The sequence below is a fragment of the Ochotona princeps genome, chromosome X (genome assembly GCF_030435755.1).
Source record: "Ochotona princeps isolate mOchPri1 chromosome X, mOchPri1.hap1, whole genome shotgun sequence".
NCBI classification, from domain to species: domain Eukaryota; kingdom Metazoa; phylum Chordata; class Mammalia; order Lagomorpha; family Ochotonidae; genus Ochotona; species Ochotona princeps.
Window position 1 is genome coordinate 81,019,914 of NC_080865.1, and position 25,030 is coordinate 81,044,943.

Genomic DNA, 25,030 nt, shown 5'->3' on the forward strand with positions numbered 1-25,030 from the left:
CATTCAGTTCTCATACATGTCAATGGGCATTGAAGCCTAGTTCAACCCAACTGGGCCCACTATCCAGTCCACGTACATGCTGGTGGGTGCCGTTTTGTCTAGCCATGCCTGCCCCAGTTCTGGTTTTCATGCTCACCCGTCAGAGTAGCAACTCAAGAGGGAGGTGCCCACTGATTCCCTATTGGGCCCACTCCCAGATCTTGCACTCTCCAGGTGGTTCTGGAGTTTAACTTGACAGAATCAGCCCCCCCCCTCATTGCCAGTATCTGCCAGCTGATGCTGTGGCAAAACCCAACCAACCTACATCCACTCTGACTTCTGCTTGCACTATTAGGGACAGTCAACACAGCCTGGCTTTTCCCTGATCTAGCTCACATGAGACCCACAGGTGTTGTAGCCCTGCCAGGTCTGATCTGTCTCCATCCCAACTCACACTCTCCAGTGGGAGTGGTGTAGGCCCTCTATCATTTCTTAATCTATGTTTCATTAACATGTACCCAAAGTAGGAAGCAGCTTTCTTGGTTGCCTGACCAGATGGTAGCTTTTGGCTACTTTTTTTTTAAGATTTATTTTTTTATTGGAACGTCATATTTGCAGAGAGAAGGAGAGACAGAAAGATCTTCCATCCACTGGTTCACTCCCCAAATGGCCACAGTGCCAGAGCTGAGCTGATCCGAAGCCAGGAGCCAAGAATCCCCTCTAAGTATCCCATGTGAATGCAGGGTCCCAAGGCTTTGGACCATCCCCTACTGCTTTCTCAGGCCACAAGCAGGGACCTGGAAGGATGTGGAACAGCCAGGACTTTAGCCACTATGCTACCACACTGGTGCTTTCAGTTACTTATGGAGATGCTTTATTTGTTCATATCTAAGCTATCCTCCTTCTCCCATAACAATCATGCTTTTCCTCCTTTTAAGATGAAGTTGAAATTGTATGGCTCATTACAGCTTTAGTGCTGAGAGAAAGCAAATGACAAACAAATTTTGAGTTTGAATAGATCTCTTCAACTCGAAAGATTCAAACTGGCCAATTCTAAGGACAGTAATAGAGTCACTTAAAAAGATCTGATCTGGGCCCGACGCAGTAGCCTAGTGGCAAAAGTTCTTGCCTCACATGCACCGGGATCCCATAAGGGCACCACTTCATATTCTGGTTGCTCCACTTCCCTTCCAGCTACCTGCACCTTGCCTGGGAGACCTCAAAGAAGCTCCTGATTCCTGGCTTTGGATCAGTTCAGCTCCAGCCTGTTGCAGCTGCTTGGGGAGTGAACCAATGGATGAAAGATTTTTCTGTATCTCCTTCTCTCTGTGTATTTCCTCTCCAATTAAAATAAATAAAAATAAATAAAATCTTAAAAAATAAAAATAAAAAGATTTCATTTGTTAAGACATTGAGTTGACACCACTTTTTTTCCAAAAATGTTTAAACATTTTATTATTCTTTTTTCCTTTTTCTATTTAATAATTTTATTTTATTTTTGACAATGTCTAACATTTTATTATTCTTGAAGAATGTATAAAAACAGACACTTTATAAGCTAGGGACACGCAAGCATTCATCTAGTCATAGTTTCTCACACACCTGGCCAAATATTAAACAAATCGACAAAGTGGATCAAATGGGCCCAGTTATAGACCTGAAAGAATGTTGGAGAATCAGGGCATAAAGGAAACAATCCGTGTAACTAAGAAGTTAATTTTCTCAATACAAATGCTTGCCTACACTCTGGCCTCAGGGTAAAGGCCTCATTATTTGAACTGGTTGTCAATCAATGTCCCCTTCATTTTCGCCTTTTTGGCTTCCAATTCAGCCTAAAATGGAAAAAAAAAATTGGTATATCTTGATATATGGCATGAAACTCCTATTTTCTTTCCTTATTGTAATTTCCCCAAAGCACAGCTAGTATACAAACCAGAATAGTGGTGCTAAACTCATCATGCATCTCTAACAGCTATGGACATAAGTGATAAATAACAAGACTGCAGGCCAAGTCACTGCATGGATCCAGAGCCCCAGAGTTCTTAAGAGCTGGGAAAATCAATATCATGGCATACCAGTATCCTATTCTTGGCAGGACAGGAAGCAAAACACCATTCTAGAACAGTTACTTGAAGTTGTGAGGTCCAGAAATTGCTTATTATGAGCCCATGAAAATGGTACAAAAACTGAAAATTAGCATTTAGAAACTTTTTACTTTTGAAAGAGTAATAATAAAAGAATTGAATAATAAAAATTAGAGCCAACTTAGCATGTTTTACAAATTACAAAAATGTATATGACAAACTAGAAATTATAAAAGAGAAAGCCGTTGTTCTTCATTATGGAAAGTTTGAGAAGCACTACTCTAGGCCACTATGGTAAGATAAAGTAGCTCCTAGGCCCTTAACACTTCTTTCACACACAAAAAAATGTGCTATAGTCATTAGAAAAGACCAGTATCCAGTTTCACAAAGCATCAGTGCAGTGGTGTTCGATTTTCAGTAAAGTATTATTTAAAACATAAAAATTGGGTACCAACACATATACATAGACATGCCAGAATAATACAGAAAATCACCAGTGCCTTAAAAGTCATGACCAGCTCCCATCCTAAAACCGCCAAAGTAGTACTGCCATATGCCATTATATCCTGGGACAACCTGATCTTTAACTCTTGATCTAAGACAACAAGTAGATCAAAATATATTATCCCATTTAGGCCTACCTAACAATTATTATCATTTAGAGCCCATATCCTGGGGTGACAACAGCAGAACAAGGTATACCAACATCATAACCCAGGGTTACAAAGCCAGCAGCCAATACCACTAACAACCCCCGATAGATATCTTAAAGATTTCCCTGCTCACTGGGAGGACCCTCAGACTACAAATCCAAACCATCAAGCCCAGAAGCCTTTGTACCCCAGGTCACTCACCAGCTCTTGCAGCCGCCTCTTACTCATCCCTTTGCGTTCTAGCTGTTTTTCAATCACTTTGGCATTCTGTGCATACGAGTCAGCAACTTCCCTCTGAAAGAAAGAAGCATCTTCATATCAGCAGCGTCACCAAGGAAAACCAACCAAGGGCCCCAAGTAGCAATTTACACTCAAACCATGAAATCAAGGCGCACCATTCCCTTTCAATCCTTCAGCTCTTCAGTAATCCAAGACAAGCTGGGTTTCAACCAAAAGCGTTTTAAAAATAACAGGTAACACCCCTCAGTAAACATCGTTATCCTGGAGCACCAGGAGAGACATACGAAGCATGAGAACTGAGTTGGAAGGGACTTGAAATTATTGAGTCTGGCAGTTTTTAAATTGTAGAAGGTTGAGGGTTTTGCCTTCTAAGGCAACTCCAGAAACAACAGGAGAAAAAAAAAATCGCTTCTAATTTAATCATTCTCATTGTATAGATGTCCCTGGGATCCAGGGAAACAAGGCCTTGCTCCAATGTTTCATAGTTTCTTACTAGCAGAGCAGGGTCTAAAAGCAGCTTCTATTCTGCTACTGGGAGAGTCCAAGGCCAAAGCCTCCACCCTAATCTCAATTCCCTTTTGAGACTACATACAAGCACTTACCGCCTCAATCTCTTCTTCTTCTTCATCAATGGTAGACACAGTGACAGAGCTGAACTTGCCCATGTCTTTTGTTCGTTTGGTCATCATCACCTGGAGCATCAGGAAGAAGAGTCAGCCTAGTTCACCACATGAGGACTCATGGCCACAAGTGAGTGTGTATGCAACTAGACAGGCCTATGTGTGGGACACGTGTGCTGCAGGTGGCAGGGGTGGGAACATGTATCTCTCTTGGGGAAAGACCGGTCTATAGAACAGTACCAGTGCTTTTATCTACATCTTGTAACATTTGCCATCAAGGCTTTCTAAATATATTGAAGTGTAAGTATATATAAACAACAACACAACAGCTTTCAGCTCTTAACACTGAAAAAAAAACAGAAATGAAGGAAATAAATGTGAATACAAACCATATCATTTATAACTTTACAAGGCAACTGTAGGAAGAAAAAAGAATACATAGCATTTGTCGTGATTCTATAGCATCTACTTATGCATGAAAATGACATTTTCTTAATTAAAAATATATTCAGAGAAGGTGTTTGTCATAGTACGTAGGATGCCACTGGGACATTCACATCCCATAGCAGAATACCTGGTTTCAAGTCCTGACTTTGCTTCCGACACCAACTTCCTGATAATGCACAACTACCTATGAGATAGAAGGTGATAGCCCAAGTAACTGAGTCCCTGAAACTCCCATGTGAGACCTAGATTGAGTTCCAGCTCCTGGGTCAGCCTGATCCAGTCCTGATGATGCAGGCACCTGGGGAGTGGGCCAGTAAATATTCCAGACAGAAGGTGAGACAGAGAGATCTTCCATCTGTTGGCTCACTCCCCAACTAGCTGCAATGGCCAGAGCTGGGTTGATCTGAAGCCAGGAGCCAGACTTGGATTATTCTCCACTGCTTTCCCAGGCCTAAAGCTGGATGAGAAGTGGAGTGACCGGGACTTGAAGTTGCACACATATGGCATGCCAATGCTGCAGATGGAGGCTTAACCTACTATGTCACGGTGCTGGTCCCAAATTTAATTAACACATTTTAAAAATAAAAACTCTGGAATAAATCTATAGCTATATTCAGAAGCTTGTCTTCTTCAATAATTACCTTCTTAGGAGGCTCTTGTTTCTGGGTGTATATATTTGTTTTCCCAAAGCCCTGGCCAAACTTGACCACTGCTCCATCAACGATGAAAGTCACAGGAGCATTCTTTGGCTGGGACTGGTAGAAGAGTGGCAATCCACACCTGTAAACATCATAATATCTCTGTGAGACCCCCAGAACCCAAATCCCCAAATGCCAATTCATAAAGTGTGCTCAGACTCTGGATATATTCTTTTTATTTAAAGATTTATTTATTTTGGGCCCGGCGCAATAGCATAGTGGTTAAAGTCATCGCCTTGAATGCGCCAGGATTCCCATATGGGCTCCAGTTCTAATCCCGGCAGCTCCACTTCCCATCCAGCTCCCTGCTTGTGGCCTGGGAAAGAAGTCGAGGACAGCCCAAAGCCTTGGAACTCTGCACCCATGTGAGAGACCTAGAAAGAAGTTCTGGCTCCTGGATTTCGGATTGGCGCAGCACTGGCTATTGTGGTCACTAGGACGGAAGATCTTCCTTTCTGTCTCTCCTCCTCTCTGTAGTCTGCCTTTCCAACAAAAATAAATAGATCTTTAAAAAAAAAAAAAAAAAGAAGCCAGGAGTCAGGAGCTTCTTCCGGGTTTCTCACATGGGTACAGGTTCCCTAGGCCTTGGGCTGTCCTCTACTGCTTTCCCAGGCCACAAGCAGGAATCTGCAAGGGAAGTGGAGCAGCTAGGACACAAACCAGCACCCTTATGAGATCCCAGCACATGCAAGGTGAGAACTTTCCCTCCTAGGCTGCCGCACTGGGCCCTGGATATATATATATTGTCAAAGATTTATTTTTAAATTGTTATTTGAAAGGCATACAGGGAGAGGAGGAAAGACAGAGAGGGAGATAATTGTCCATCTTCAGGTTTACTCCCCAATGGCTGTAATTGCCAGGGCTGGGCCGGACTGAACCCAGGAGCTAGGATCTTCCTCTGGGTTTCTCACATGGGTGCAAGCAGCCCAAGTACTCTGACCAATTTCCATTGCTTTCCCAGGCACATTAGCAGGAAGCATGACTGATACTGGAGCAAGCAGAAATAAAACTAGCATCCATATGGGATACTAATGTCACAGGCAGTGGCTTCACCTGCCATACTACAATGCTAGCCCCAACTCTGGATATATTTTTAACAGCATAAGCTAATGATTATTAGCTCTTCTCAATGTTTCCAAACGAACTTGGTAAGAATCACTCAGGGTATGTGTTACAATGGCAAATCAGATTCCCAGCCTTATCCAGCTTATCAGCTTATCTGGGCCTGACAATTTGTCATTTTAATCAATACTACAAGTGACTCTTCATTAGATAAGCTTAAAAAATTCTGACTCATGCTACTGTGTTTTCTGTCCAAATGCTGTCATTCTTGTCAGGTGTCTGGGTTAACTAGTCTGGGCATTTTTCTAGGCTTTTGTCTTGTTTTTGTGGTCAAGAGGAAATGCAAAGGCTCTACTACAGTGCTTGGCAAACAGATCCCTACAATGATGGCACATTCTTTGGTTGACTATAATTATAATTTCAGTTATCCTATAAGATATAATAAAAGGACTGTAATCAATCCAGTGCAGGTAAATGCTAAAATGCACTCATCCACTTTCTCTCCTTTAATTTTTCCAGTCTGAGTCCTTTAATAGTCACATTATAACTGAAGCAAGATTGAACTTTCTATAGTTTAATATTCTTACTATTAAGAGCATAAAGCTGGAAATACACATATATACACATGTATATATGCATTCATACATACATGTATATGTATTGAAACATAGTATTGGTACTAAAGTTCTTGAGACTATGGTCTTATAAAAGGCTTTATAAATAAAGCTGGATTGAACTATATTGGTATTTACCATGACTCAGAAATTCCCTCAAAAAGAAAACACATGTTCCCACCAAGATTTATATCAGAATGTTCACAGTGGCTTTGTTGGTAATAATCAGAAACCCAAATCCAGAAACGACTCAAATGTCCTTAAACAGGTTCACAGGCAAACAAAGTATGATACAATGGAATATTACTTGGCAGTATAGAAGAGCAAATGATTAATACATCTAACAACTTGGAAGAATCCCAAAATCATTTTACTAAGTGAAAGAAAACAGGTACAAAAGACACAATTTGCACATAATATGACATATGCTGTAGAATTTATATAGAACTTTAGGAAAGGTAACACCACAGGGGCAGAAAGCCTCCTGGAGAAGGGGACTGACTGCAAAGGGCACATGGGGTGCTGGAAACACCTTCTATCATGATGCTGGTGGCATCATATGGCTATGCCCTTATCAAAATTCATCAAATTGTACCCTTAAAATGGAAAAATATTATTATATATATTACACCTTAATTCTTAAACAATAATGTGTTATAAAGTCATTTTTGTGGCCATCTGATCAGCAATATACTTTCACCAGTGTCTTCATGGAAAACACTGCCATTTGCATACTTGAAGTTGGAAAGGTAATTAAGATTATAAGGATGAAAATCCAACAGGGAATTGTAACCAAGTCATTATTTTGCTAACATGTTATGATTTTACTTGCCTATTCTTAGAGAAGTCCACAGTTAATACTTACTTCGCACACTTCTTCCTGTACTGCCGTTCAATGCCTTCAGCTCTACACAGAAAATATATTTAAAAAAAGGTATGAACAAACTTCATAGTATATCAATCTCACCATCTCATTTTTTTTCAAGTGCTAAAGAGGATGGACTTTCAAAAATTTTCATTTCCAGGTGGATTTTGCACAGCAGTTAAGGCACCATTTGGGAAGCCCACATCCCACAGTGCCTCAGTTCAAGTAGCAGCTCTGCTTCCAATCACATCTTCCTGCTAATGCACAGGTTTGGGAGGCAATTGTGATAGCTGTTATAGTTGGGTATCTGCCAGAAATGTGGGAGCCCCAGATTAAGAACTGAGCTCCTGATTGAACTGAAGCTAGGTCACAATGTTGGTGAACTAGTGGATGAAAGGTTGATCAGTTTGTGTGCGCACACTCGCGTGCGTGTGTGTGTGTGTGTGTGTGTGTGTCTTTCAAATAAATACATTTTTGAGTTTTCATTTCCTAGGTCAACTGGTAAAATATGTATGAATTTTAAGCTCCAGCATTCCTTTCTTTCTTCAACAAAGACTTACTGAGCCTCTAACACAGGTCTCTTCCTGACAGAGGAGAAGAGAAAATTAGAGTTAGAATAGCAATTATACTTGTAGTAAAAACAGCAGCAATCACTTACACAGCTTTACCTTATATGCTAGAAGCTATTCTAAGTATACATATATTAATGCATGTCATCTTTACAAAAATTCTGTGAGGTAAGTTATACTATTACAGGTTAAGTATCCCTAATCTGAAAATCCAAAATCCATAATGTTCCAAAATCTGAAACTTTTGGAGTGCTGACATGATGTTACAAGAGTAATCTGATCGCATGTGATGAGTCAGAGTTAAAATATTCTATAAAATCACATTCAGGCTATTTGTACAAGATGGATTTGAAACAAACGAATTGTGCTCATACTTGGACTTAACCCTCAAGCTATCTCTTATGCACATGAAAATATTTCAACATTTTAAAATATATCTGCAATCTTAATATTTTCAGTCCCAAGCATTTCCCAATACTCAACCTGCATTCTCATTTTATAGATTGACAGCACCCAAAAACAAAATAATTACATGATTTGTCCAAGGTCGTGATGCTAGACAATAGAGAAATGTGAATTCAAGTTCAGACAATCAAGCTCAAGCCTACACAATGGCACCTTAGATAACCAACTCACAGAGAAAAAAGACAATTCCACCCACATAGTTGCTTAACAGAAACTGGGACTTATCCTTGATTCCTCTCTTTCTCTCATCTCTCACACCTACTTCATCAGCATATCCAAAAAAAGATTTTGAACCTGTGTGGTTTTCTCTACCTCCCTGCCTCACTAACTTGGGTTATGTCACCATCATAATTTTTCCTTTGTGTCAATTGTTTTTAGCAATATACGCACATGGTACACATGAGAATACAAAATAAAAGTAAATATTCCCCCTCTACTTCCTTGTCTAGAGGCAAATAGTGTTTTTGAATTCTGTGTATATCCCAAAGATAGCCAATGTACATAGAACTGGAAAGTGACTTCTTCTTTTTTCATAAGTATGCCATAACTTACACTGTTTTCTATCTTTTTGCTCACTTAAAAATATATCTTGGTTAAATATATATATATATAAATATATGTTAATAAATAAATATACACATTGTGTCATGAAAGTACATCAAAATGTTCACGAAAAACTAAAGTGAAAGTTTATTGTGATGTAAAATAAACTTTAAATCCATGCATACAGAGTCATGAAAAAGTTCAAGAAAATGTCATGAAAAAAAGGCTTGGATTTTCAAACACTGCACCAAATAAAATACACTTATCTTTTAATTCCACTTTCCCACAAAGTTTCTGAAGTAATCCTGTATGTAGATTTTTAAATAAATTTAGTAGCCATTGATATTTTCTCATTTTTGGTGAACTGTAAGTTCATATTTTTCATCTACTGATTTATCTTTTATTTTACACTAAGGAACTTGCATATTTTAACGAGCCTAGCTAACAGTACTTTCTCAATTTGTCATTTGTCTTTAATTTTTTGTATCCATGTGGAAATTTTAGGGTTTTTTTGTGGTCAAAGAAATTTTTTTTTTCATATTTTGTACCTCAGACTTGGTTAGGCCTTCCCCACTTTGAATTCATATCTAAAATAAAATTCCTAACCACTTATTCTAGAATCTACCTCTAATTGTGCCACACTTCAAACCATTTCCTAAATAAAAGCAACAGTAGCTTCCCCCATACATAAAATAAAATCTCTGTTCCTAAACATGGCCTACCAGGACTGCCCCATACACTGTCTTTCTCCTTCTCTAACCACTGGGCAACACCAATCTTCCTTCTATTCTTTGAACAAGTGCTTCCCAACTTTCACAGGACAGCAAAGTAGAAAGGCAATATGTTAACAATTGAAAAATAATTTTCAGAAGTTTAACTGAAGGAATATGAATAGTGGGACTGGAATACAGGAGTGGGAGTTTGTCACTGAAGATGTCATACAGAGGCGATGTTCATTCAAGGGCAGGCACACTGGCTCAATTGGGTAATCTTCAACCTCCAAGAGCAGGTATCCTATATGGGTGCTGGTTCACGTCCCAGATGCTCCATTCCCCATCCAGCTCCCTGCTTGTGGCCTGGGAAAGCAATCGAGGATGGCTCAAAGCCTTGGGACTCTGCACCCACGTGGGAGACCTGAAAGAAGCTCCTGACCCCTGCCTTCAGATCAGCTCAGCTCCAGCCATTGTGGCCCACTGGGGTGTGAACCAACAGATTAAAGATCTTTGCCTCTCCTTCTCTCTGTAAATCTACCTTTCCAAGGAAAATAAATAAATCTTTAAGGGAAAAAAAAAAAGAGGTGATGTTCAAGTTGACAGTTGTGATAGAAACTGGTACTTCAGGCTGAATAAATATTATGTGTAATGGAAAAAAAACATAACATATTCAGGGAATTAAGAATAGTTCAGTAGTTACTGGCATGATGGCTCAATTGGCTAATTCTCCACCTGCAAGCACCAGTGTTCCATATGGGTGCTGGTTTGTGTCCAAGTTGCTCCGCTTCCCTTCCAGCTCACTGTTTTTGTCCTGGGAAAGCAACAGAAGATGGCCCAAAGCCTTGGAAACCAGCACCCATATGGGAGACCTGGAGGAGGCTCCTGACTCCTGGCTTCGGATTGGCTCAGCTCCGGTCATTGCAGACACTTTGGGAAGTAAACCAGCAGATGGACGATCTTTCCCTCTATCTCTCCTTCTCTCTGTAGATCTGACTTTACAATGAAATATAAATAAACCAGTGCTCATATGGGATCCGGGCACATGCAAGACAAGGAGTTTAGCCACTAGGCTACTGCACGGGGCCCAACGAACAATGGCTCTATTATGAACGCCTATATGTCAATATATTAGATAACCTAGAAGAAATAGACAAATTTCTAAAATGAAAGAATGCTCATGAAAGAAGAAACAAGCATTGCCATCTCCACTGGGAGATGGCAAAAGTCACTGCAAGAGGTGGGCACCACAGCAGTCTCCTCTCAGCTCTGAGCCAGCCTTGTAGCAGTGTTTTGTAAGTCAATGGCTTCTAAGACTCCAGTTGTATTCCTGGATGGGGTAACAATGGGAATCTAATGGAAAAAAAAATTATGAAGGAACCAGTGCAGTGGGCTAAGTTACCACAGAAGATATCAGTATCCCATATGAACGCTGGTTCACGCGCTGATTGCTTCACTTCTGAACCAGCTCCCTGGTAATGCACCTGGGAAAGCAGCAGGAGATGGCTAAAATCACTGGGCCTCTGCCACCCACGTGGGAGACCCTAGCACCTGGCTTGGCCTGGCCCAGCCCTGACTCTGCCTTACCAACAAATAAATAAAGCTTAAAAAAAACTCATGAAACTTGGTTGTCCACTCATTATTTATTCTTGTTCCCTCATGCACAGTTTCAAGAGCCAGACAGATAGCATCTTCCCCAAGTAGGCGGAGCTGAAGAAGCTGACAGAATTATGACAATGCTAGCCACCACTACCAGTGCAACAGTAGCTCATTTTGGGGCAAATTCTGAAAAAGTAAAGAAAGACTCATTATTAATAGATAGCAGTACTACTGATCCTGCAGTCTCAAAAGAATTGGCCAAAGAAGTTGAAAAAAATGGGCGTGGTCTCTGGTGCAGGACCTGCTGGGTCTGAGAACCTCATGTCCATGGCGGGAGCAGTCAAAGATGACTATTCCACAGTCACAGAGTCGATGGGGTGCAAAGTAGCACATTGGAGAGCCACTGGGACTGGGCAGGTTGCAAAGATCTGCAATAGCATGCTGTTACCTATTTGTATAATTGGAACTGCTTTAGCTGTGAATTGGATTATCTTGTGAATCTCGTGAATTCTTTAATTTCTTCTTTTATTTATTTTTATTTTTGGTGATGTTTACATAGTTGATCAAAGTGGGAAGTATCGAGGGTTAGGGAAAATTGGGTGAGACCATTGTTTCCAAATTTTCTTCTTCCTCCTGTATCTAGGGGAAGTGAGGAATAAAGGGAGAAGTCGCACCCAGCCCCTCAGCCACCTTAGTACCCAGGGATGGGGAACATCCACCCAATGTGAGGCATACTCTGAGGGGTCTTAAATGATTTTGATAATTCTGAAATGTTGTAAATCTCACTGATCCAACAATGAAGAAATCCCTCCAAGGTCCACCGGCTAACCTAGTCCACCTTAAGAGTCTCCATTCAACCAGACACTTGTGTCAACACTTGACTGGGGAACTTGTCCAATTTTTTCTGTTTTCCTTCCTCTGTTATGGTACCAGGTACCCTCTGCAGGTCCCAATGGGCTGCCATATCTTCCACGTGCATCTGGGCATGCCATCCACTGCTCTGTCTTTTGCACTAAGGAGGCCCAGTTCTGACACATGCACCCCATGGTCAGTCCACAAATCTTGCAATTCTCCCCATGGTTAGAGTTCTGAGTCCAGTGGTTCAGTTGGAATGATCCCCAAAGAGAGGTCTGGCTTAGTCCGTCACCAACAATAGCCTACGGACACACTATGCAATTGTTGGGTCAGTTCTGTCTCCAGTTCCATCTCTTATGCAAACCAAAGGATGCTGCGGTCAAGACCAACCCAGCCCACTACACACTCAGCCCTCATCTACACCAGCAGCAACTGCAGCCTAATCAGAGCAACCCCCAATAACCCACACCAGGCCCTCAGTTCTGGTTCCTGTGCTTGCCTGCATGTGCAGCAGACTGGTCTAGTATGTCCCACATCCCATTCAGTTCTCATGCACTTCAGCTGACCCCACTATCCAGCCTACACTCATGCTAGTGGGTGCCAACACCTGTCTAGCCAGGCCCTCCCCCAGCCTCTGTTGACGTAGGGGCCCAAGTACTTAGGCTATCCAGCTTTGCTGTTCTCTCATGCCATTTAACAGGGAGCTGGATGGGGAGCAGCCAAGACTCAAACTGACACTCATGTGGGATGCCAATGCCACAGGTAAAAGCTTAGCTTGCTATGCTATGCCACCAGCCCTACAAGTTGTTTCTTGTATATAACCCATTTTCTCTCCAGCTGATCCATTCTAATGGTATTGGATGCCTGGTTTGCTACTGAAAGCCACCTTGCTTGCAGTGATTTCTAACACCTTACATTAATAACAGTTTGGTTTCTTAAATAGCTATAGGACAGTCTGTAAGCTTTTTTCAGTTCAATACTAGAATATAAGTGCACCATATTGGATAGTATCCCTTAAAATTTCATGTCCTTCCAGGAACCTCAGAATATGACATTATTTGGATATGGAGTTGTTCCAACTATAACTGGTTAAAATGAGGTCTGAGGTCATGCTGGAATATGACTGGCAATTAATTCAATATAACAGGTGTCATTAGAGAAAAGACAGAGGGAGAATGCTAGGTAATGATACAGGTAGTGATTGAAGTGATCATTCACAAGCCAAGGAATATCAAAGATCGTTGGCAAACAGCAAAAGTAGGAATGGTCAAAGAATGCCCTTCCCCTAGAACCTTGAGAAAGCATGGTCCTGCCAACACCTTGATTTCAGACCTCTAGCCGTCACAACTACAACTAATTTCTATTTTTTGAAGTCATCTAGTTTTTGGTTCTCTATTATGGTATCTCTAGACAAACTAACTCACAGCAAAATATTCCAGGTTTCTACACCATTACCTGACATACAATAGGAGTTGATAAGTGAAATATCTGCTGAATATATAAATAAATACAAATAGATAAGTAGAAAAAGTTCATTTACAACTTTTTAAATTCCATAGGACTGACTTCCCTAAGACATCTGCCAGCTGTTGGTAAGCCCCTCTCCTCCCTGCCCCCAACACACACACACACACATCTTGAAATTATATTTTCCATTTTCCACACCACTGAGTTCTCCTGGTTCTGTTCCAAATCTTTTGTCTTCTTTTAAATTTTCAATCCTCTTGCTAAACATTCTATATAATTGCATTTGTTCCTGAGTTTCAACTCCCCATATCTAAGTATAGCATAGATCCAACCACATCACACTCACCAGTTTAAAAACAACAGATTCCCTAATCAACTATGTAAAGATTATAAAAATAAAAAATAATTTAAAAACAGAGATGGCTTTTCATTACTTACAGATACAATCCAAACTTGCCCACTTTAACACTGTACTCTGTTCTCTTTCCAACATGCATGAACTCTTTTTTCTAAAGTAACCTATGCTCCAGCCACCCAGCACTATTCAATTTTCCTATGCCCATCATATGTGATCTTTTCGATGCTATCATATTTCCTCCATTCTGGATATTCTTCTATTTGGTGAAATACTAGTATAGGCCAAACACAAATGTTACTATCTTTTGGAATTTTTCCTCCCCACCATTCAGGCAGAATGACCCCCTTCCAACCTGTTTTTCTGTACTATTTGGTCCTAAATACCAGTGATTCCTCCTTTTACAACAGGTACCCTGTTCCCTCACTGAACCATGAGCTAATTCATGGTAAAGCTCCTATCTTTTTCACCTTCACAGATCCATACCTAGCTCGGTGGTTGGCATATGATATGATGCCAAAGATTACAGGTTCAATGGACTCATTCAAATCTCTAATTTATAATCCAATTACTGCTATCAAAGGAATCTCAGCAACACCTCAACAAAACACAATAAAGATATTGTGGCAATATCTTTAGTTAAAGAACTACATAAGCATTGGGGTATTGGACCAAACCAAGACCTATTCAACATTAGACTGCATACTTGCATGCTTCAGAAACAGAACCCAACAAAACAGAGAAATCCTATACAGATAGCATCAACCTCTTACCTCCGAAGATAAATAGTCTCCTCATCCTCAGTGTTACAAAACTTGTGAGCATGTTTGGCAGCATCAATCACACGGGACCGGTCCCGGGGCCTCATGGGCAATTTCTCCAACTGACAATCTGAAAGAGTGGAGACAGATTTAGTCACTAGAGTTACTAGAAAACACCTTGAGCTAATCATAAGTTTTTAGTTGGGCCCTTATGCACTCTAATTTCCTACTGTAATTATTATGCTTATTGAAGCCTGATATTGAGGGGTTTTTTTTTTTGCCTAAAATTACTTTATTTTTTTATTTATTTATTATTTTGAATTCATTAATTACATTGTATTATGTGACACAGTTTCATAGGTACTTGGATTCTCCCTACCCCTCCCCAAACCCTCCCACCATGGTGGATTCCTCCACCTTGTTGCATAACCACAGCTCAAGTTCACTTGAGATTCCCCCATTGCAAGCATATACCAAACATAGAGTCCAGCATCTTATTGTCCAGTCAAGTTCAACGGCTTCTTAGGTATACCCTCTCTGGTCCAAAGACAGAGCCAGCAGAGTATCATCCCGATCAGTTAAAAGCTCCAACATACCATCAGCAAAAATTTACATCATTATGGAATTAATTGACATAGTAATGAGTAACCAATATATTAAAAGTAAATGCGAGTTCTTAACCACCTTCTGTGACCACCTCATTGACATTTCAATTTTAGTTTATACACAACATATAACATACATAACATAACATGTTATACATAACATCATATCATCTTAAATTAAGGCAAACATGTGGTATTTAACCTTTTGGGATTGGCTCATTTCCCTTAGCATTATGGTTTCCACTTTGGCCCATTTGGCCACAAAGAACACCAGACGGGAACCCACACAGATACAGCCAAATAATCTTTGACAAAAGGACAAACGATAATCCTGGCAAATGGGAAGGTCTGTTCAATAAATGCTGTTGGGACAACTGGTTGATAGCCTGTAGAAACAAAAAGATAGACCCACATCTCTCACCATACACCAAGATCAAATCTAAATGGATAAAAGATCTAAACCTACATCCAGAAACCTTTAAACTTTTGGAAGAAAATGTTGGAAATACTCTGCAAGATCTAGGGGTAGGTCCCTACTTCCTAAAAAGGACTCCAAAAGCAATAGAAATCAAGACCAGAATAAACAAATGGGACCTCATCAAACTAAGAAGCTTTTGTACAGCAAAGGAAACAATCAATAAAGTAAAAAAGCAACCCACAGAATGGGAGAAGATCTTTGCACACTACGTAGGTGATAGAGGGCTAATCTCCAGAATATACAAAGAACTACAAAACAACCAAAACACCAAAACAAACAAGCCACTCAAGAAATGGGCACAGGAAATGGGCAGACACTTCACAAAGGAACAAACCCAAATGGCAAATAAACATATGAAAAATGCTCAAGTTCCCTGGCAATAAGGGAAATCCAAATTAAAACATCAATGAGGTACCACCTAACGCCAGTAAGACTGGCCCACATGAATAAAAGCACCAATAACACTTGTTGGCGAGGCTGCGGGTGGGGGGGAAAGGGAACCCTACTCCACTGCTGGTGGGGCTGCAGGCTGGTACAGCCTCTATGGAAATCAGTATGGAGAATATTCAAACAACTCAAAATCAACATACCGTATGATCCAGCAATAGCACTCCTAGGAATATATCCAGAACACTTGTTTTATGAGAAACCAACATGCACTCCTATGTTCATAGCAGCACAATCAGTAATTGCAAAAACATGGAAGCAGCCAAAATGCCCATCAGCAGAGGATTGGATAAGAAAGCTATGGGTTCATCTACTCTATGGAATACTACTCAGCTATTAAAAAAAATGATATTGAGTTTTCCAAGTAAAAACAAATTGCTTTCACGAGATATTGGTTTTGGTCCCAGCTCTGGTACTACCCCAGTGATCTCTAGCAAATCACTTCCTCCTTGAGGAATGTTCTCCTCATTTGGAAGATGAGCAGATCATATTATCTAAAAAGGTCCTCCTGGTACTGCAGTTGATTTTCTCTGATTACAGCGAATCTTATTTGTGTTATAATGCACTACAGAGTTAGGGGGAAAAAAACAGCAGCAGCAAAAAAAAAAAAAAAAAAAAAAAAGTACCAGCACAATAGCTCAACTGGCTAATATTCCACCTGCAAACACCGGGATCCCATATAAAACTTGTTTATGTTAGCTTTTCTACTTTCCCTCCATACTGCTTGTGGCCTGAGAAAGCAGTGGAGGATGGCCCAAAGCCTTGAGACACTGCACCAGTCTGGGAAACCCAGAAGAAACTCCTGACTCCTGGCTTCAGACTGGCTGAGCTCCAGCCATTGCAGCCATTTGGGGAGTGAATCAGTGGATGGAAGATCTTTCTGTCTCTTCTCTCTGTAAAATCTGCCTTTCTAATAAAAATAAATTTTTTTAAAAAAGAAAAAAACCTTATTCTTAATTTGTTTCTAAGGCTCTACACTCCTGATTCAGATACTCAATACCTTTGTGGTATCTTTTTGGCTCTTTTTGCTTTCAGATTTCTAAGTATTTCAAGATCCTAATACTTACCCCCCACTAATCTCTTCTCACTCTGTATGCACTACCAAGATGATCTCCACTTTTCCCAGGCTTTAAATACCATCCATGTGCTGGTATTTCCACATTGGAGAAGGTGTTTCAACAGTCACCTTCAGCCAACACCTCCCCTCAAATTTCAACGGCCTATTCAGCATCTCCACTTGGATGTCTAATAGGCCTCTCTAATACATGATGTTCAAAATTGAATTCCTGAACTTCTGCTCCCAGCTTGCAATTGTGCTTCTTCTTTATTGTCTTTCCTGTGGCAGTCATTAGTACTGCTATTCATCTCGTATCTCATTTCAGAAGGTCAACAAGCTCATGGGTAAGCTGCCTGGTGTCCTTTAGCTGTTCTCTCTACCTGATCCATGAATCCTGAGTCACTCTGAACACTTGACCTTCTCTATGGACCTTGACATACTTAATTTGCAATAATATCAATTTTCCATCTACTTAAAAACTGCTTTCTGTGTGGTATTTCTTTTTTTCCAGAAAGATTATTTCTATAATTTATTCATTTGAAAGGCAGAGTGACAGAGAAGAGACAGAGATCTTTCTTTGGTTGGCTAACTTCCCCAGCAGCTGCAACAGTCAAAGCTGAGCCAGGCCTAATCTGGGAGCTAGGATCACCATTTGGGTTTCCCACAATATGGAATGGATCCAAGTGCTTGGGCCCCTCTACTTCATTCCCAGGCAGGTACATTAGCAGAGAACTAGAATGGAAGCAGAGCAGCCAGGATATGAACTGGCCCTCTGATAAGGATGCCAGAGTCGCAGGTGGCAGCTTAACCTGATGCCGCACTGTTTTCTGCATATTTTCATAGCTTTTATATTAAAAATCCCTTCTAAAAATCCCTTCAAGTGGGATGTGTTATTTGCAAACTACACATGTGGTTTCTTTCACCTACCCACTTTCTCGTTAGCACTTATCTGCCTTTCCTAGTACCTTCCTCATAGGCATTCAATTATGCTTGATTTTTTTCTTTTTTAAAGATGTATTTATTTATTTTTCTTTAGAGGCTGACATGGCAATTCAAAAGCTAATATTCCACCCTTTGGCATGGGAATCCCAATGGGTGACAGTTTGACTCTTGCCTTCTATGTTCTATCTAGCTCCCTGCTTACAGCAATAAGGGAAAATGGGCAAGGCCTCAGGCCCCCACACCCACATAGAAGAACCAGAATAAGTTCTTGGCTTCCAGCTTCAGAACAGCTCAGTTCTGGCCTTTGTGGCTGTTTTGGGAATAGACCACAAATGGAGCTCTTTCTTTATCTCTCCTTCTCTCTGTAGATATGCCTTAAAATAAAAATAAATTTTTAAAACATGTATTTATCTTTAATCGAAAGCAGAGGCACATACAGAGATATCATTAATCTGTTGGTTTAGTTTCCAAATGCCCTTACAGCTGAGGTCAGGCCAGATTGAAGTTGGAAGCCAGGGTACTCCATTTAGGTCTTTAACTCGGGTAACAGAGATCCAACTACTTGAGCAATCCCTGCTGTCTCCCAAGGGACACATTAGCAGGAAGGTGGAATCAAAAGTCAAGCTGCGGACTTGGCGCAGTAGTCTAGTGGTTAAAGTCCTCGCCTGGGAAAGCAGTCAAGGATGGCCCAAGGCCTTGAGACCCTGCACCCACATTGGGAGACCCAGAAGAAGCTCCTGGCTCCTATTTTTGGATCAGCTCAGTTCCAGCCATTGTGGCCACTTGGGGAGTAAATCAGCAGATGGAAGATCTTCCCCTCTGTCTCTTTTTCTCTCTGTATACCTGACTTTCCAGTAAAAATAAATAAATCTTAAAAAAAAAAAAGCCAAGCTTGGACTTGAACCCAGACACCAAACACCTCCCCAAAAGTAGTCATCCCTATCAAATGCAAGTGAGAAGGGATATAAAATGAATATGAGTAATTGACACTGGAACCATCAACATAGAGTTCAGGTAGAAAATTTGACAGGGCCCAGCACAGTAGCTTTGTTGTGGGGTGTGAGTCAGATCACTGTAAGGTTTATTAAGGAGCCTTTATTAACCAAGTTTGGTAATAACAGGGCCACCAGAAATAGCAAATCACAAATCCATATAGCAATCCAGTCACTCAAAACCCCAAGAGCAACAAATGGTCATTACCTTGAAGCCCATTCGTTAAACCGAAGACCTATGTCACAGCTTCCCCAGCAATATGTTATCCTAAGAGACATGCAACGTATAACCTGGACACACTTACAAAGCTGCAGACATTCACCTTTCCCTGGCTTCATTGCTCATATTCCACTACTGCCAGGCCTCACCTAGCATCTTAGCATTGCTATCGTCACTGTCCCACCCAAGCAATGAACAGAGGGTGTGGAATACAGACACACAGGGGCCATGCTCAGGGGATACCTGTCCTCAGAGTCTGTCTGCAGGAAGCCAGAGAACAAGCAGGTACTGGTAAGGCCAAGAGTCGAGAGTGCCAGAGCGATGGAGGCACACGACCAAGACAGTGAGCCCCTCTTTATCATGAGCCTTATAGGGGCTTGTGAAGGGAGTGGTTACACAATACTATACCGCCCCTCTGAGGTTCCAGGTGGTGATAGGTGAGCATCACAGATGGGTAGGAGGGAACTCTTAGGTGGTGGTGATGGGGGTTGTGGCTTCCAAGCTCGTGACTCTGAACTAGCTGCCTTCCTCACCACATTCCCCCCTCAGAGACTTCCTAACCCTTAAACTTAAGGGTTGCTGAGGGACTCAGAATCATATCTTCTGTAGCTGCTTCTGGCTGATTAGGGGCGTAGGCCCTGCCTTTCTGGGGTTCGGAAGTCTCTTCCTATCTCATCTAATTGGTGTATCCATCTCATGAGCTGGATAATTTTTAGTCACTGCCAATGGCTGTGTCCCCACATGGTCTGCATTCTCCCAAATAGTTGCTGGATTCTGAAACAGACAATTTCAATCAGTATGAGCATTTTAACATTCCCTGACTCTAAATTATCATTAAACACTTACATATATATACCCATATACTTCACCATCTAGCTCATGGGGATTTGGGGTCCCATGGCCAGTTTTGAAACTGTACCCTTAGAAGCCTATCTGAATACATGCAGAACTATACAGCTTGAACAGACTTGAAGGACCTGAGAAAACAAACAAAAGTAGATATGGCTCTCCATGAGCCTGATCATGCATCTATACATTAAATTTGAATTCTTTATACCAACTGTAATTTCCTTTAAATTACACTTTAAATTTCCTTTTTGTACCCAAACTTGGGACCACTGCTTTACCCAGTCTACAAGAGGATCCTCCTTGCAGATTAACCACTACCCAATGCCTCTTTTATATTTAAAAAGCAACCATGCCCATGGTGGACACCACCATAACAAAATGCCAGTACACTTGAAAATACATGTACATATATATGACTGGGGCTTTATCACAACAAGTTTGGACTATCACACCATCTATACACACAGACATCCAGGAGATCACGCCAGGAAGCTGAATTTCTGAGTGGTAAAACCAACGGATGCAATTTTAAGTGAATCCCATGACTCCTGCAGCCTCAATTTTCAGAGCACTTACCTTGCAGTGCCCAAGGACTATGACCTTAGGAGACCTTGTCACTGTTGTTATCCTAGTAACCCACAGGGAACATCAAAAGATGAAGACTAGATGCCAGAGAGGCATCTTTCAGGGTCTTCTGAGCACCTCAAGTCATTGGGGGCCATCTTCACCCCCACTCAGAGAATCTGAGGTGGCGAAGCCCCATTCCTAGAACTCATCCTGAGTGACAGCCAGACTAACACTTCAAATCAATGAAACAAAAACCATAATACTGCTGACCAGACATGCAGTTCTGTGGATTTTATAGTTTTTTTTCTTCTTGGAGTTATGGAATTTCTTATCTAGCTCACCAACCTTCAAGGTGCCATAAGCCTGTATTCAGGAATACTTCTCTTCATAAATCTGAATGTAAATATTTCAGGAAATACAAAGCTGGATAACAAGAGACTTTAAACGGCTTAAACTCATTAACTGGCAAGGAAAAGCATTTGTACACAGTTCACATACCATTCTGGAAGCACCTAAATGTTTTTTAAAAACTTTATCCCTTTTCAACAAAATAACAATCATGACTGATAATAAAAGGACCATTAAATTTTCCAATCTTTAAAAACATTTGTGTCACAGAATAATATTGCATAACTTCATGCCTTGGTAATACTTTGCATACACTCCAAACAGCCAAATTAAGTTATCACCTTTACAGACTGTTTTCTGACTTTTATTCTTCTCACTTTAAGAACTCCAGGGGCCCATCTGGAAATCTCAAAGTCAGAGGAACCAAACAGTTCAAAATTGCCAACAGATCTTAAAAACACCCAGTCAAAATAAGAGTCCCAATCATTACAAAATAATATCTACCCATTTTAGTTTTTTTCTAACAGATTTGCTATTTTCAGATATTTACTACCATACCTACATATTAGCATTTCAAAAAACCCTGTTTACAGATTTCAAAATTAGACTTCAACCAATTCAGATATTAGCATATCAATAAAACTCATTCCTCAAATCTTCTGGATTTCCCCAACCTTCCATTACATGGTAAGGCAGCCATTCTCCTGCAGAAAAGGCTTTTTAAACCAAGTTCCCAAATTTTCATTCTGAACCCCTTTATCACTTCATCAACCATATTCCATTCGCCAATATCCTTGATTTAAAATTTGAAACAATCCTTCTAAAGAAAAGAACATGCCAAATTTAACATAGTACTAGAAACAGACTCAAATAATCTTTTACCTTTGCCCAATTTATACTTATTAACTGTACCAAGATGACCTAAAAAACATACATATCAGAAAAGCACTTCTACCCTTTTGAATAATTTTTCTATTACAGAAAACTCTAAAACCTAGTTCACAGTAAGTAAAAAGTTTAATACTTCCCAATCAGCAGACAGTACTGAACGCTAACAATTTTGAGCTTTTCCTAAAGCAACTGTAGCTGGAAAAGAGGCATAAAACTAATATTACAAGGCCATTCTTCCTTAAATTTCAAGGAGCTCTGAGGCTAAGCACTAAGCACGATTAATGGAAAACAAAACCTTTTCTTTTGCAAAATACACATACACGTAGCAAAAGACAGGACAGACACATGACCACACAATTCAGAAACCAGATTGACATTGGGAACCCAAAATTTGGGGATCCAAACCTGACGTCTTGTATGGACCTGACACAAGAAGTTATGCTGCGTCCAGCCTTCTGAGGAGTCCCGGATGAGTACTCACAGAAACAGAATCAGATCAGATGGTGACAAACCCACTCATGGATAAATTCAGTGAGTGGTTATGCAGAATCAGGTGACTCTTTCTAAGGATCAGGGCAAATCCCGTGAGCCAGGAATCCAAGACTGGGTGCTGGGGCCATGTTAATCATTACGGTGGCTTCCCCAGACTACCAAGCCAGGTTCCTGAGCACAGGATGGCCACTGCCCTCTGATCAGGGATCTCTATCTCACTGGGTCCTCCAAAATGCTGCAGAGTGCACACTGAGATAACACCAGACATGTCTAAGCTTTATTAAGGAGTCTTTATTAACCAAGCTTGGTAATAACAGGGCCACCAGAAATAGCAAATCACAAATCCATATAGCAATCCAGTCACTCAAAACCCCAAGAGGAACAAATGGTTATTACCTTGAAGCCCATTCGTTAAACCGAAGACCTATGTCACAGCTTCCCCAGCAATATGTTATCCTAAGAGACATGCAACGTATAACCTGGACACACTTATAAAGCTGCAGACACTCACCTTTTCCTGGCTTCACTGCCCACATACCACTGTCATGAGTGTTTATAGGAGTTTGTGAGGGGAGTGGTTACACAACAATACAATAGCACCACTCTGAGGTTCCAGGTGATAATAGGTGAGTGTCACAAATGCGCAGGAGGGAACACCTAGGTGGTGGTGGGGGAGTGGCTTCCAAGCTCATGACCCTGAACTAGCTGCCTAACTCACTACAACCTAGCTACTACAGTCCTTGCCTTGTACACACAAGGATCGCACATGGGTGCTAGTTTGTATCCCTGCAGCTCCACTTCCCATCCAGCTCCCTGCTTGTGGCCTGGGAAAGCAGTTGAGGACGGCCCAAAGCTTTGGGACCCTGTACCCGTGTGGGAGACTTGGAAGAGGTTCCTGGTTCCCGGCTTCGGACTGGCGCGCACCGGCCCGTTGCGGCTCACTTGGGGAGTGAATCATCAGATGGAAGATCTTCCTCTCTGTCTCTCCTCCTCTCTGTATATCTGACTTTCCAATAAAAATAAATCTTTAAAAAAAAAAGACGGAGGATTAATTGAATCATCACGCAAGACCCTAGGCTAACCATTAATTTTCATTTTCCACCAAGTTTGAAGTGCCCTTATGATGAGGGGGGAAGAAAAGCCTTAGAGAATGGAAGACAGAACGGAGATACGGCCAATTTACTCAGCTGGAGAAATTCTGCTATAAAAGAAACAAAGAAATGCGGCTATTTCTGGAGAAGAAAGCTGTATCCACAGAGGAATTTTTTTTCTCATTTACTTCTAAAGTGGGAGCGACTGCCAGCAGCATTTTTTTTTTTTTTCATGTAAAAGGCAGGAGTAGTAAGATACGACTTTACCCGCCGCGCCGCGCCCCGCCCCGCCCCCTCCCCGTCCCGAAGGATTTCGGTTGTAGGGGAATTCCGGCTAAACAGAAAGCGCGAAAACTGCCCTGGATTGAGTGGGAAAAGAGTTGTAAAGATTATGCCTGAGGGAAAGTCGATCCCTCATGAATGACAGCGGGCTCCCAAATCGTGTGAAGAGCAAGTAACCCCAAGTCTCTCCTGAGGCATACACCCCCAAGTTCTCTTCAACTCACCCAGCACCAGCACCATCTGGCCGCACAAGCAGTAGTAGACATGAAGGGGCTTCTCGCCGTCGTCATATTCCTCCCGGTCGCGAGTGTCAGAACACACGACCGAACGCGAAACTACTTTAGGCATGGTTCAGTAGCTTAAAAACCAAACGCCAAGGAATACAGTCGCGCAGAAGTGACGTCATAGTACGCGCAGCACCTTTTCTCTCCGACTCTTCTGGTAGTTCTAAGAGCTTCCGGCCAGCCTTATCAAGCTGAGGCGTACCGGCCCGCCCTGACCGTCCCGCAACTTTCTTTTTGGCCAAGTTGGATAGGATTGATTTATTTGTGACACTTGTATATGATTTCAGTTATTTATATTTTTATAATGTATGCATGTCAAAGTATTCATAGGCTTCTATACGTATATAGACATAAAGAGCTATACGTATTATATATCCGTAATGCAAATCTAAGGTGTGCCTCTAGATATGATTTTTAAGTTAATCACAATACTTACGATGAGTATTCAACGAAGTAGAAGTATTTTCAAAATTAAGATATAGGGTCCAGCGCGGTTGCCAAGCAGCTAAAGTCCTTGCCCTGAACACGCCCAGATCCCATATGGGCACAGGTTCTAATCCCGGCAGCTCCACTTCCCATCCAGCTCCCTGCTTGTGGCCTGGGAAAGCAGTGGAGGACGGCCCAAGCCTTGGGACCCTGCACCCACGTGTGAGACCTGGAAGAAGCTCCTGGCTCCTGGCTTTGGGTCAGTTCAGCACCGGCCGTTGCGGTTACTTGAGGAGTGAATCAACGGATGGAACATCTTCTTCTCTGTCTCTCCTCTTCTCTGTGTATCTGACTTCGCAATAAAAATAAATAGATCTTTAAAAAAATTAAGATATAATTCACATAACTTGAAATTCATCTTTAAAGTGTATAATTGATTACTTTCAATATTAAATTGCAACCAGCACAATTTT

At 41.2% G+C, this 25,030-nt stretch overlaps 1 protein-coding gene across 2 annotated transcripts; it reads right to left on the reverse strand.

Annotated features, from left to right (window-relative positions):
• Positions 1–1,407: 1,407 nt before the first annotated feature.
• On the reverse strand, positions 1,408–24,246 carry STEEP1 (STING1 ER exit protein 1). 2 transcript variants are annotated; one of them, XM_058658765.1, is made up of 8 exons: positions 24,072–24,246; positions 14,599–14,716; positions 7,263–7,304; positions 4,665–4,803; positions 3,966–3,992; positions 3,559–3,648; positions 2,918–3,010; positions 1,408–1,811 (listed from the first exon to the last, which is right to left on the reverse strand). In XM_058658765.1, the coding sequence occupies exons 1-8, from the start codon at positions 24,193–24,195 to the stop codon at positions 1,749–1,751; spliced, it is 696 nt and encodes a 231-aa protein (XP_058514748.1). In that variant the 5' UTR covers positions 24,196–24,246; the 3' UTR covers positions 1,408–1,748. The 2 variants fall into 2 exon arrangements, with proteins under 2 accessions (XP_058514748.1, XP_058514749.1); XM_058658766.1 differs by lacking the exon at positions 3,966–3,992 and having other exon boundaries at positions 1,412–1,811; positions 24,072–24,245.
• Positions 24,247–25,030: the final 784 nt, after the last annotated feature.